This window comes from Passer domesticus, chromosome 22, assembly GCF_036417665.1.
Source record: "Passer domesticus isolate bPasDom1 chromosome 22, bPasDom1.hap1, whole genome shotgun sequence".
NCBI classification, from domain to species: domain Eukaryota; kingdom Metazoa; phylum Chordata; class Aves; order Passeriformes; family Passeridae; genus Passer; species Passer domesticus.
The window spans coordinates 5,976,937-5,990,233 of record NC_087495.1 but is presented as its reverse complement, the minus strand read 5'-3'; the positions used below and the strand labels follow the sequence as shown (position 1 = coordinate 5,990,233).

General features: G+C 39.3%; 1 protein-coding gene and 1 long non-coding RNA gene across 7 annotated transcripts in view; one reads left to right on the top strand and one right to left on the bottom strand.

Moving 5' to 3' along the window:
• The window catches only part of LOC135285162 (cyclin-dependent kinase 11B), a 15,997-nt gene extending 2,700 nt beyond the window's left edge, over positions 1 to 13,297 (bottom strand). The window contains exons 1-18 of one of the 6 annotated variants that reach the window (XM_064397169.1): positions 13,236 to 13,297; positions 12,321 to 12,452; positions 9,934 to 10,049; positions 9,537 to 9,661; positions 8,925 to 9,063; positions 8,303 to 8,433; positions 7,072 to 7,194; positions 5,853 to 5,951; positions 5,620 to 5,748; positions 4,823 to 4,888; positions 4,177 to 4,352; positions 3,639 to 3,729; positions 3,278 to 3,399; positions 2,872 to 2,977; positions 2,269 to 2,390; positions 2,019 to 2,126; positions 1,183 to 1,299; positions 802 to 950 (exon numbers count right to left, since the gene is read on the bottom strand). In XM_064397169.1, the coding sequence (XP_064253239.1) occupies positions 802 to 950; positions 1,183 to 1,299; positions 2,019 to 2,126; positions 2,269 to 2,390; positions 2,872 to 2,977; positions 3,278 to 3,399; positions 3,639 to 3,729; positions 4,177 to 4,352; positions 4,823 to 4,888; positions 5,620 to 5,748; positions 5,853 to 5,951; positions 7,072 to 7,194; positions 8,303 to 8,433; positions 8,925 to 9,063; positions 9,537 to 9,661; positions 9,934 to 10,049; positions 12,321 to 12,431 (2,030 nt within the window). In that variant the 5' untranslated portion in view covers positions 12,432 to 12,452; positions 13,236 to 13,297. Of the gene's footprint in view, positions 1 to 801; positions 951 to 1,182; positions 1,300 to 2,018; positions 2,127 to 2,268; positions 2,391 to 2,871; positions 2,978 to 3,277; positions 3,400 to 3,638; positions 3,730 to 4,176; positions 4,353 to 4,822; positions 4,889 to 5,619; positions 5,749 to 5,852; positions 5,952 to 7,071; positions 7,195 to 8,302; positions 8,434 to 8,924; positions 9,064 to 9,536; positions 9,662 to 9,933; positions 10,050 to 12,320; positions 12,468 to 13,235 lie in introns of all 6 variants that reach the window. The other 5 variants (XM_064397172.1, XM_064397171.1, XM_064397173.1 and 2 more) reach the window with 5 other exon arrangements.
• On the top strand, positions 8,605 to 9,542 carry LOC135285196 (uncharacterized). Its single transcript, XR_010350174.1, has 3 exons — positions 8,605 to 8,682; positions 8,771 to 8,912; positions 9,327 to 9,542. It is a non-coding gene; the product is annotated as an uncharacterized LOC135285196 (long non-coding RNA).

Here is a 13,297-nt window from a genome sequence, read left to right as displayed (position 1 = left end):
GTATTAATTTGGTTTAATTTTATTACAGAGTATTTGGTATAATTCTATTACTTTTGTATAATTTTATTAGTGGGTATTGGGCACAATTCTATGCACTTGGTATCATTTTATTATTGGACATTTTGTACTAATTTGGTATAATTTTATTACTGGGTATTGGGCACAATTCTATTCATTTGGTACAATTTTATTATTGGATATTTTGTATTCATTTGGCACCATTTTATTACAGGGTATTGGGTATAATTCTATTCATTTGGTATAATTTTATTAATGGACATTCTACATTAATTTGGTATACTTTTATTACTGGGTATTGGGTATAATTCTATTACTGGCTATTGGTATAATTCTATTCATTTGGTATAATTTTATTACTGGATATTGGGTATAATTCTATTACTTTGGTGTAATTTTATTACTGGGTATTGGGTGGAATTCTATTCATTTGGTATCATTTTATTATTGGACATTTTGTACTAATTTGGTATAATTTTATTTCTGGGTACTGGATATAGTTCTATTACTCTGGTATCATTTTTTTAATTGGGTATTGGCTGTAATTCCATTAATTTGGTACATTTTATTACTGGACATTGGGTATTAATTTGGTTTAATTTTATCACAGAGCATTTGGTATAATAATTACTTTGGTCTCATTTTATCACATGACATTGGGCATAATTCTACTACTTTGGTATAATTTCATTACTGGACGTTTGATATAATCCTATTTCTTTGGTATAATTTTATTTTTGGGTCTAATGACACAATTTGGATCCCCTGGAACGTGGCACCCACTTGTTCATGAGGTCGAAGCCCTGGTCGGAGAGCAGAGCCCCGAATCTCTTGCGCAGGTTGTTGTAGGGATATTCTGTGAAGGTCATTTTCTTCACTGCTGGCAGCTCGTTGTAACCAGGCCAGATCTTTTCACTGGGAGTACCCAGATCCTGCAAATCAAAATATCTCTTTAATAAACTCAGAGTGCAAGCTTTGATTTATTCATGAGGAGTTGGGAAGTACCCAGAGAAAACAGAGATAATAAATGGTGGTCTCAGCCTACTCAAAGTGTGGTGAAGCAGATTAAATAACTTTTTATTGAGGCTGAATCTCTGTTAAAGAGCAACACCAATGCTCCTGTTTCTAAAACCAGTCAAAATCCCCAAATCGTTTTTAAATTACCTTAAAAACTTTGTTAATCTGGTCGATTTCTGACTTCCCTGGGAACAGCGGCTTCTGTGTCAGCAGCTCCCCAAAAATACACCCCACTGACCACATGTCTATGGCTGTGGAATACTCCTGGAAAGAGGGGAAATAAAGTTACACCTCAGAAAAATCAGGAAGATATTTTCACTGAGTTGTTTGGATGGATTTTGTGGCTTCTGGGGGTTTATTTGTGGTTTTTTTGAGCAGAACACACACAATCAGTCCCATACCCAAGGGCCAGGTCTCAACTGTAATTATTTCAAATTTCTAATTACTGTGAATTATGAGCAACGCCCATGACACAAACATTCAGGATGAAAGGTGAAGTCTCCACACTGAAGCCTCTCTTTTCCACTCACAAACAAAGCAGCACAGCTGACAAACCAGTATTTTATTCTGGCAGGGCTCTTGCCACTGCAGCCCTACAGAACCCTGACTTCACCCAGATTTCAGTCACCAGCAGGGAACATTCTAGAATAGTGCCACTACCTTGTTCTGCTCTCAGATGTCACAGGTTTTAGACTAATTTTAAAAGAAATTTAAAATCTAGCTGCCAAAGGTGACATTTTGCCACAATCCATGAGAAGTCCATCAGCATTCCAAGGGACAAAACCCATCTGTCACCCACCCTGTGTGTGGGGAGGATGGTTTTAGATGTCATTAGGAGTAAAAATACTGAATAGTCAAGATTTTCAGCTATGAATCAATATAAATACCCAAGGATGCTCTCACTTTGATCATGATTTATAAAATCAGGTATTTTGTAACTGCAGTCACTGCTCCAGCAGCCAGAGGAACAAGGAGGAACTCACCTTTGCTCCAAGCAGCAGCTCTGGAGCTCTGTACCACAGGGTCACAACCACAGGGGTGTAGGGCTTCAGGGGAGACCCATATTCCCTGGCTAATCCAAAATCCCCAACCTGAAAGGAAAAAAAGCAACATTTCCAGCACTGCTCGTTCACCATCTGCCACTGCACAGAGCTTTGGGCACACTGTAACTCTGTGTAATTCTGCAGCATAGAAATTGTCCTGATTTCTTATTTTTTTTTTCCAAATTCTTACTTTTAAAATGCCTGAATGACTGAGCAGCAGGTTGGAAGTTTTCAAGTCTCTGTGAAGGATCCAGTTGTCGTGGAGGTGTTTGACCCCTCGTAGTAACTGAATCATCAAAGTCTTCACTTCCCCTGGAATGACAGAAAATGCACTGAAGAAAAGAAATCTACCTTTAATTTGTGGTTTGTTTGGGAAGAGGGCAGGAAGGAGTGGCTAGTTAAAGCACAGTAGAAAATGTGTCACAGAAGAGCAAAATTCATTTGGGCAAGTGGAATTCATCCAAGTTATGCTCAGAAATTATTGTCTCTCATAGGAAGCAGCCAAAATTAAAGCCCAGTGTTCTTTTCCAGTTCAAACTCCCCCAGTTTCACCTCTGAACAGCTCCACCCCAGACACACAAACTGCATTCAGCACCAGCTATCACCACGAGGATCAGCCAACACCTTAAATTGGGTCAGGTTTTGGAGAACAAGCAGAAAAAGCCAGGAAATCTCAGTTCCAAGGAACACAGGACATTCCACAGCAGCACATGGCACTGCCAAGGCCAGCAGGGCCATTTGTGTTGGCCACTTCTCCAGCTCTGAGAATTCCAGGGCACTGTGCAAGCAGTACCTGGCAGGAAAGGCTGTTTCATTGTTTCCATCAGGCTCTTGAGGTCGTGTTCCACATAATTCATCACGATGTAGATTTTATCCATGTTACTGCCCACAACGATCTCCTGCAACACAGAACCACAGGGGCAAAACCTACACATGGTGTTTAAAAAGCATCCAAAATCAATGTTAGAAATGTAATGGGAAGAGGATGGAGGCTGCCATTGGTAAAATCCTTAGAAAATGTGGTTTTTGTTAAAAACCAGCTCATTTTTTGTGGAACAGCAGATTGTGCAGTGATGTCTGTACAGCCTTATGAGCAGCACACAACTGCTCACAGAAGCAAGATCTCACAGGGTTGCTGATAGTTTAATATTTAAAAACCAAGAACAAATGACTTCAGACACAAAAGATTGCAGCCTTACTCTGACAGTGACAATGTTCAGGTGCTGTGCTTTCAGAATTGTATTTATTTCTCTCAGAGAAGTAATGGGAAAACCTTCCTTCTCCTTTTCCATTTTCAGCCGCTTCAGAGCCACAATTTCATCTGCAAAGGAAACACATTTCACACAGTTAATAATTCACATTACCAGGTGATCTCTCACTGATTAAATATTTAATTATCTGTGCTGTTCTGCCTTGAAAACGAGCAGCTTGCTGGTAATGAAATATTTAAAAATAATATTAAATTTTTTTAAAAATAGATTTTGTTCATCACTGAAAAATGCAGAATGATAATTGGCAGCCCTAAGTCCCCTGAGGAAAAAGGAGGGCTCTGATACCCACCAGTCTTTTTGTCCTTTGCCCTGTACACCACACCATAGGTTCCTTCTTCAATCCTGTTCAGACACTGGAATTCCTCCACGCTGCGACATCCCTGAAAAACACAGGGACAGCATTTACTCCTCCAGCACCTGGGGAAGGTTTTGCTTTTTTAAAAGCTTCAGCAACTCCACAGTTAAAATTTACCAGAAGAATTCAGCTATAAACCATATGAGAAAGGTAACTTTGGGGTTTGTTTTTCAGAGTTTCTAAAGGAATTCTGGACAGAGCCTGTGTTTCAGCAGATTGATTAAATTATTCCATTCACTTTTGCACAGAATAATCTGAAACACAAAGGCAGCAGCTCAGCACCTTTCACATAATTAATTAGTAAAAATCTGATTTTTATTAGTATTTCTGCACTTTGCTGATGGGTATATAAATAACACCAGTTTGTTTATGAAAACAGAGCTCTCCTCTCACAAGGATCAATTTTCAGACAGCAATACCAAGAGAACAGACACCAATAATACCAAAAATATTGAAGAGGGTGATCCCCTACCTGGAGGGCAGGAAGATACTTGGGCAGCTCCTGTTTCAGCTCGATGGGGGAGGAAGCTGGAGAATCAGGAATGTATTCCCCTTCTGTCATGGCATTGGAATGAGGGGATCCCTCGCCCACCTCCTCCTCCTCCACCTCACTCCCTGCAGAATCCCGGTCAAACCTCGACTCTGGAACTGCAAAAGTCAGAATCAGTCGTGGAAAGAGGAGCTGTGTGGATTAATTAAACTCAGCTTTAGGGAAATAAAGGGTGACATGGAGCACTGCATGGCAGAGGATGGTGGAGAAGCCAAATTTCTCCTCTGCTCTTTCAAGAATTCACCTACAGTTTCCAGTGTAGGTCAGAAAAATAAATCTTGACACCAGAATGGAAGAGAAAAGTGACCCAGGATGTCTCACTCTCATTCTGGGTCTCATTCTCTGATTTTGATGAGAGGACAGGACAAAAGAACACAAAATGAAAGAGAAGGAAACATCAGCTCATCAGACTCATTCCCTCTAAACATAAAGTTTGGAGCAGACTTCAAGGAATTTCTGAGTTTGACATGAGAATTGCATTTCAATCTTTTAAATATTTGTAGAAATAGATTTATCTAGCTGCAAAAACTCAGTTAAACACTTCTTTAAAACATGATTTGCATTGTACCAACTGGGATGTGGTTTCCATTCTCCCGTTCCTCCTCTTCGCTCATCTCCTCTTCGCTCACCTCCTCTGCAAAACAGAACCAAGTTTGATTGGAAAAAATCCACATTTCTGCAGCTCCTGGGGAGGCAAATCCCTGCTGGAATCCTCTCCTATCTCACCAGGCTTCTGCACTCCCAGTGCCCAAGAACTTCTGGTTCATTTCCAACAGGGAACACAACTCTGATCAATTCTCTGGGAATTGGGATATGGGCAGGTAAATAAAGGATGAATATTTCCTTATTAACTGTATTAATTGATTTTAAAGAAAAACACCCAGCCATCAGAGCCTGCTCTTGTGCCTTTTCTTTACTAATTAATGACAAGAACAGCTGCACTCAGACTTCTTTACTGAACTTGGTGTTATTACGTTCATTCATTTGAAAAAAAACTTCTGAATTTTGCAACAGAAAATAACTCAAAATGACAAAGACATTTGGACTTCACCACCCCCCAAAGAAGAGCAGACTGTGCTCTGCAGAGTATTTGATGTGTTACTGAGCTGCTGACCAGTTAGGGACACAAAACTGGCTCTCAGTTTTCTGATCTGGCTTCTTAGAAGAAGAATTGGTATTACCTCTACACAAAAGGATAAAATGGGACTTGTACTTGGGTGTTTTCTTTTTAGTTATCTTGACCTGTGAGGTCTCAGTCTAGCCTAGACTAAGAGAAAAGGAAAATGTTCAATTAAAATAACACAGGATGAGGAAAAAAAAAAAGAAAATCACACACCCCTGTACCCTGCTTGGTGAAATGCTCACCTGCTGATTGCTCAGACACTTCCTCAGAATTGCTTCCTGTCTCTTCCTCCTCCTCCTCTTCCTCTCCCTCTTCCTCAGAGCCTTCACTGCTGGACTCTTCCTCCTCCTCTTCTGAGCCTGATCCAGATTCTGCCCAGGAATAATCAGGCAGTTAACACTCACAGTGTTTGCTCAGCAGAGAAATTAATTACATCTGTGCAATTAATTACAGCTCCTAAATTGCATTTAGTCACCTGAGGAAGACTCTGCTGAGCTGGTTTTTCTCTCACTGTCACTGATGTCTTGCAAGTCTGACAGAGGATCCCTCTCTTCTGGTTTCTCTTCTTTCACTGCTGAAACCACAAAAATTAAAACCACAGTGCTAATTGAGTATCATTTCCCAGCCTCTGAATTCCCAGGTAACTGCTTCAGTTTCTGCTGGCATTAAATCAGTGCTGAATATTCACTATTGGAAATTCAGAGCACTAAAATAAAAATAATAATAATAATTTCACACTCTGCTCAATGACAAACAGCTTTTCTGAATCGCAGTGGTGCAGGACCAACAGCCAAAAATATGGAATATTGACCTGATTTTTAAACATGGTGTGTTCCTAAGGTCTTCTAAGATGAATTAAAACAGGGGAAAAAAGGGGAAAAAGCACCATGGTGACAAGAATCACCAGGACAGGGTCCCTACACACTGCTTACTGCTCATTGCAGTGATCACCATGAGAAATCCCTGGTGGTTGATGGGGCAGGAGCTTCCCAGGCCTTGCTGCCTCCACCTGGAATTGCAGCAGATTCCATCCTGCTGAGTGCCTACACTGCTTTTCACAGCTGCACACGTTAGCAAGGCAGACACAGAGCTTTCCTCCTTCAAACAAAGGCATTTGTGTGTCACTTGTGCAAGTTCCCTACACCCAAAACCTTCAGGTGGGACCATTTTCTGCCTTGGGAAACAAAATTCACCATCTAAGCAGAGTTCTGCCTTCAGAATTAATTTCTTCTACAAGATGACAGAATCAGTGATGCTTACACTGATCCCTGTGAGGTCACTTTTTAAGGTAGTTCAGCTCCTAACCCCAAATCCAACTGGAGCTGGAATAACCAACCCCTTTCTAACCTGCAAGGCAATTCAACTGCAGGATTTTAAAAATTCAGTCAGCTGCTTCTTTCACCACTGAAACAGGGGTAACTCAATTTGAAATGATGCTAATTTTCCAATTGCTACTCCTACCCCTAAATCCACTCCATTTATCACCTGTGCATCTCCTGCAGAACCAGCTTTAGGAAAGAGATATTGCTGAAGATTCCAGAGTTACACCACTGGGGCTGAGCTGGACAAGACTTTAACTGAGCACCTGGCATGTTTGTTTGAGACTAAAAATGAGTGGAATTCGATTGAATTTGATTTTTACCCCAGCCCAGCTCCTGCTGCCCCCCAAGACAGTGTAGAGTGGCAGATGCTACCTGGTTTCCTGCTCTCTCCTTGCTCAAGCTTGTCTCTCTGCTGGCGCAAAGGGCTGCGACTCCAGGGTCTCATTTTTACTTTGTCTCCATATTCTTCCCTCACTGTTCTATGGTGTGCAGAAACTAGGGAAAACAAAACCACAAGAAATTGTTACATCTGCCTAATTAGAGTTGTCCTGTCTGCCACAGCCACCTGATTTAAATGCTTTTTTTTTTAACAGGTTAATAGGGAAGAGTGGGAGAGGAACCTACTTAAATCTGGGAGAATGAAGGGCTTTGATTTATCTCAAATAAAAGATGGATTTGTACTGCTTAGAGAAAGCTGCTGCCACACTTAGAAGCAAGCTGCCCTGTATGTTACACAGTGAACCCCCTGATTCTAAAGCATTAATGCCAGAGAAAGAAGTGGAAAATATGTAAAAGAATAAAACCAGCTGAGGTTTAGAAGGAGCTGACAGAACATTCAGAACAATAAAACCAATTAAATGAAAGGTTACACAGATTGAGCACTATCAGCATAAAGCCAAGCACAAAAAGGAGCTGTTTGGTATGAGCTGAGCAAGAAAGAGAAAGCAAAAAACATGGTTTGTTGTGCTATTCTTGAATAATCTCCATCACCTGATCACAGGAATGGGCTCTGATCTTTACCTCTGAAAGCTGGGACAGAGATCCTTGAACCAGAAGGATCTGAGCTGAGATTGCAAACACCCACCACGCTGTGCAAAGAGCTCAGGTGCAGAACTTAAACACTTCAGGCACCAGGCGATCCCACCTGACCCCCAGTACAGCATTCTCCATGCCTGCAGTACTTACATGACCTCTCCCTCTTTGCAATTTATTCCCCCAAATCCTTAAAACATGGAATTTTGAGGTTTCAACCTCTATCACACTGAGTTAGACTCAGCCAAAGAGCTCAGAACCGCTGGGGTTGTGCTGGGTGCACCTCCAGAAATCCTGGTTTTATAGGAAATCTCCCTGACAGGGAGAGGCAAACGCAGACTGACCAAGCTCTCAGGACATTTAAGGCACATAACAGCATCACATTATTTTATCTCCCCAGGTAAAACTTAAATTTCATTTTCCCTCAGATTTCAAAGGCCCTCCCCACTAATATTTTTTAAATTCTGGTGTTGCTTTAATAAAAACCACTTTCTATCCCTCCATTCCACCCCGTGTCAGCAGGCAGGAAAGTGACAGTAAATATGAAGAATGTTTATGCAGAGGGGGTCACCTTCTCTCCTGGCTTCCCTCTCCTTCCTCCTCTCCTCAGCTCTCCTCTCTCTCTCCTTTTGCTCCCGCTGCTCCTTCTGCTGCTCCCGGATTTTTCTTTCCCTTTCTCTCTCCAGTTGCTCCAGACGATCTCTGGAAAATAATTTTTGTTTGTTACAAATTCAGCTGGTGAAGAGAAGGAAAACTGGATTGCAGCAGCAAACCACTGAACTCAGCTTCCTTCTCGACACCCCCAGCTGTGCATCAGTCAGAATCAGGTGGAGTTTTTCAGCTGATCCTTTAAAAAACAGGTTTAAAAGACTCAGACCAGGAGCTCTCCACCCTATCAGGATTTAAGCAGAAATTAAGCCAGTCCAGTTAATTAATCCCCAGATAATCCAGGTAATTAATCCCCTGTGCAAAACTGGTTTGTACTTATTTTTTTAGGTTGGAAAAAAACCTCTAAGACCACCCAATCTTTTTATTCCAGCCAGGTGAATTCACCTGGAATACCCACGGTAATGAAGCACTTAAAAACAATTAAAGTGAAGAACACATTCCCAGGAGCACAGACAATTTCTACAGTGGATTTTTTTGGAGATGTCACAACAAGAACTGCTCAGAGGAGGCAGGTAGGGGTGTACCTCTCCCTCCTGGAATGCTCCCTTGCCATCTCTCTCCGTTTCTGTCTCTCCCATTCACGCCGGGCTTTGTCCTGCTCTTCTCTATGTCTCTTCCTACGCTCATGCTCCCGTTCTTTCTCTTTCACTCTGGCATGTTTCCCTTGAACAGACACAAATCAATTGCTGAGTGTTACTGCTCAAAATAATCACTGAAAGCAAAGCTCAGGGGGTGAAACTGATGGGAAATGTTGCCATGATCTCTGTTGTTTTCTTAAAGGGAAAATCCTGTTCTGAAAGGGGGTTGGAAAGCCCAAAGTCTCTAAGATTTTGCATGAATACTTGTATGAAAGTAAAAAATGGTTGTTACTGACAGGAAAACAACAGGAATATCTCTGGAAAGGATTTTTTTTTTTTCCTTGGCAGGTACAAAGATCAGAGGTGAAGCCAGAGAGAATCTTATCAGGCTTCAAGGAGTAAAAGTGACCTCAGTGTCCTTATCTCAGAGTGATTTCTGTCCTCACACCCCTGGCATTCCCCTAAGGACACTGAACAGCCAGAGAAACAATAACAGCTGGAATTCCTCTGCCTGTTCTTTACTGCAGTCCCAGCAAGCAGAAGCTCCCAGAGTGGCACCTTCTGCAGAGTGACTCCTGTGCCTGCGTTTCTCTTTCCTCTTCTCATCTTTCCTGTGGTGGGTTTTTTCTTTCCGGGACATTTGCTGGGGTGGTTTGATAGCCAAGGAATCATCTTCTTCTCCCCTGAAAGGCAGGACAGGAATAAACTCAGGGAGGTGACAGGGGAAATTCACAGACTGCCTTGTTTGGAAAAGATTCACATTTTATTTTGAGTTTCCATAATAAATCAAAACTGGAACACTTAAATCTTAACCAGTGCTCCAAAGGTGTGTTCTATATAAAGGATTTCCACATCTAAAATTTGATTTTCCCTTCAGATATTTGAAACCAAATTCTCAGGATGTTGAAAGGTTAATTTCAGGAGCTTTTTTCTCTTTTTATCTCCTGACTCCTACCTGTCTTCCATGGAGTCTTCCCTCCTGTAGGGCGAGTTCCTGATGGTGATTTCCATGCGGTGGTCTCTCAGCTCCCCCTCTTCCAGAGAGTCCCTCTTGGAGTCCCTGTCATCGGACTGAGGGAGCAAGCACAGCCCAGCCCAGCCCAGCCCTTTAGTGCACGGCCAGCACCAAGGCAATCAAACAGCCCCCAGGGCTTTCGCTGCTGCCCCAACACCGCGGCTGCCCAGCCCTGGGACATCCGCTGAGCTGTGACAGCAGCACTTCTCTGCAGCTCAAGTGCATTCATTGGACGTAATCAGGCAAAACGAAACCCCGAGGAGGGGGCGGCAATTACTGTGTGGTATTTTCTGCAATAATTGTTTTGCACACAGCTGTGCAAAACCAAACAACAACGTAAAAGCGATCCCAAAATTAAGATTTCAACCCATGCCTCTATAAAAGCTTTAAAAGTTGTTCCTGGAACTGCAAGCTCCAGTTCATTATTTATTTCTATTTATTTAAAATTAAATTATTTAATATCTTATCATATTATTATTAATATATTATTAATATATAATATATATTATAAATATATATAATATATTTATATTTATTATTTATTTATATTATTTATTTATTATTTATATTTATTTATATTATTATCAATATATTTATAATATTTATTATAAATATATTATTAATATATAATAGATATAATATATAATATATTATTATTAATATATTATTATATTATTATATAGTATTATATACCATTACAGTATATAATTATATATAATTATCTAAATTTAAATTATTAATTAGATTAGTTTATTTATCTTTGCTGACCAATAACCAAACAACAACATAAAAGCGATCCCAAAATTAAGATTTCAACCCATGCTTCTATAAAACCTTTAAAAGTTGTTCCCAGAACTGCAGGCTCCAGTTCATTATTTATTTCTATTTATTTAAAATTAAATTATTTAATATATTATTATATTATTATTATTAATATATTATTATTAATATATAATATATATTATAAATATATATAATATATTTATATTTATTATTTATTTACATTATTTATTATTTATATTTATTTATATTATTATCAATATATTTATAATATTTCTTATAAATATATTATTAATATATAATAGATATAATATATATTATTATTAATATATTATTATTATTATATTATATAGTATTATATACCATTACAGTATATAATTATATATATTTATCTAAATTTAAATTATTAATTATATTAGTTTATTTATCTTTGCTGACCAATAACCAAACAACAACGTAAAAGTGATTCCAAAATTAAGATTTCAACCCATGCTTCTATAAAACCTTTAAAAGTTGTTCCTGGAACTGCAAGCTCCAGTTCATTATTTATTTAAAATTAAATTACTGAATATATTTAAACCATTAGAGTATATAATTATATATAGTTATCTAAATTTAAATTATTAGTTATATTAGTTTATTTATCTTTTCTGACCAATAACCAAACAACAACATAAAAGTGATTCCAAACCCATGATTTCAACCCATTCTTCTATAAAACCTTTAAAAGTTGTTCCTTGAACTACAAGCCCCAGTTGATTATTTATTTATATTTATTCATATTTTTATTTATTTAAAAATAATTTAATATATCTAAACCATTATTGTATATAATTATCTACATTTAAATTATTAATTCTATTACTTTATTTATCTTTTCTCACCAATATCCAAACAGAACAGCAAGACAAAATTGATTCCAAACCCATTTTTACCCATTCTTCTATAAAATCTTTAAAAAATTGTTCCTTGAACTGCAAGCCCCAGTTGATTACTTTATTTTTATATATTTATATATTTTATTTTAAATTAATTTAATTTATATAAAATTAATTAGCATATATAATTCTATATCATTTAAATTAGATAGAATATATAATTTAAATTGTATAGAATATATAATTCTATGTAATTTAAATTATATAGAATATATAATTTTATATAATTTAAATTATACAGAACACATCATTCCATGTAATTTAAATGATACAGAATATATAATTTTTTATAATTTAAATTATATAGAATATATAATTCTACATAATCTGAATTTTAATTTAAATTATTAACTCCATTAATTTATTTCTCTTTTCTGACCAATAACTACAACAAAGCACAGCATACCTTGCAAGACCAACAAAATCTTGACAAAACATCACATTTTTGTTAAACTTTGGAATTAGAGACCACAGAAAAAAAAACTTCAGCTGACAGAGCATCAAAAAAACCACCAGAAAATCAGGATACAGGCACTGCTCCCCATTAAAACGCAGTTTTCTATTAACAAAGCAAATAATTAATTAAAATGAGTCCCAAGGGCAGCTTACATTTTTCATACGTTTGATCTCTGCCTTCTCCTCTTGCTCCTTCCTTCGCTTCTTCTCCTGGAGAATCTCATCTAAAGTCTTCACCTTCCAAGAATCCTTTTCATCACCCATTGGAGTTCAACAGAACACCCTCTGCAGAAGGAGACACTGACACACCCCACAAAGAAATAAAAATAAATCTATTTACACCTGTATTTTCACTCAGTGTTTATTTTTGAGTAAAGCCACGCTGGAGCTGGTTTTGAACCAAAAATGTTGGTTTTAAACCCAAAGGAAAGATTCTGCTAAGAGCTCAGGGAGCTGCTGGAGGGCACAAAAAAAAAATTATGGCCAAGGTTTGGTGCTATGTATTTAAAAATAAGCTGAGACCTTGGGGGAGGTGGAAAAGCTTGGGGAAAAGGACACAGATAAATAGTAAGGACAAAAATAATTTATGGGATATCTGGCAGAACTACTGAAATAAGGAAGAAAATTATGAAGGTAACTGTGCTGAAATCAGCTGTCACTGAGGGAAAGGCACTGAGAGGAGAAACCATAATTAACCCACAGAAGCCAGAATATTAATTAACAAGCCAACTACGCCCCTTCCAACCAACGAGCGCTAATTCCTCGATTCACCAAAACGCACAAACAGCAGAAACTTGCCCAGCGGGGTGCGGAACACCCCGAGCCCCCCGCCCATGGCTGCCCCCTCTCCTGAGGCACCCCGGGCCTGCCTCACGGAGCGCCGCCCGCGGGGCCGCCCTCCCTCTCTCCCTCCCTCAGCCTGCCCTCCGAGCCCGCGGAGGCCTCCCGGTGTCCCCTCGGATGTGTTGCCGTCCCCTCGGAGCCCCGGTGTCCCCTCAGAGCCCCGGTGTCCCCTCGGAGCCCCGGTGTCCCCTCAGAGCCCCGGTGTCCCCTCAGAGCCCCGCTCACCGCCACCGCGCCCGGCCAGCAGCAGCGCGCGCCTCACGCGTCACTTCCGCCCGCCGCCGCGC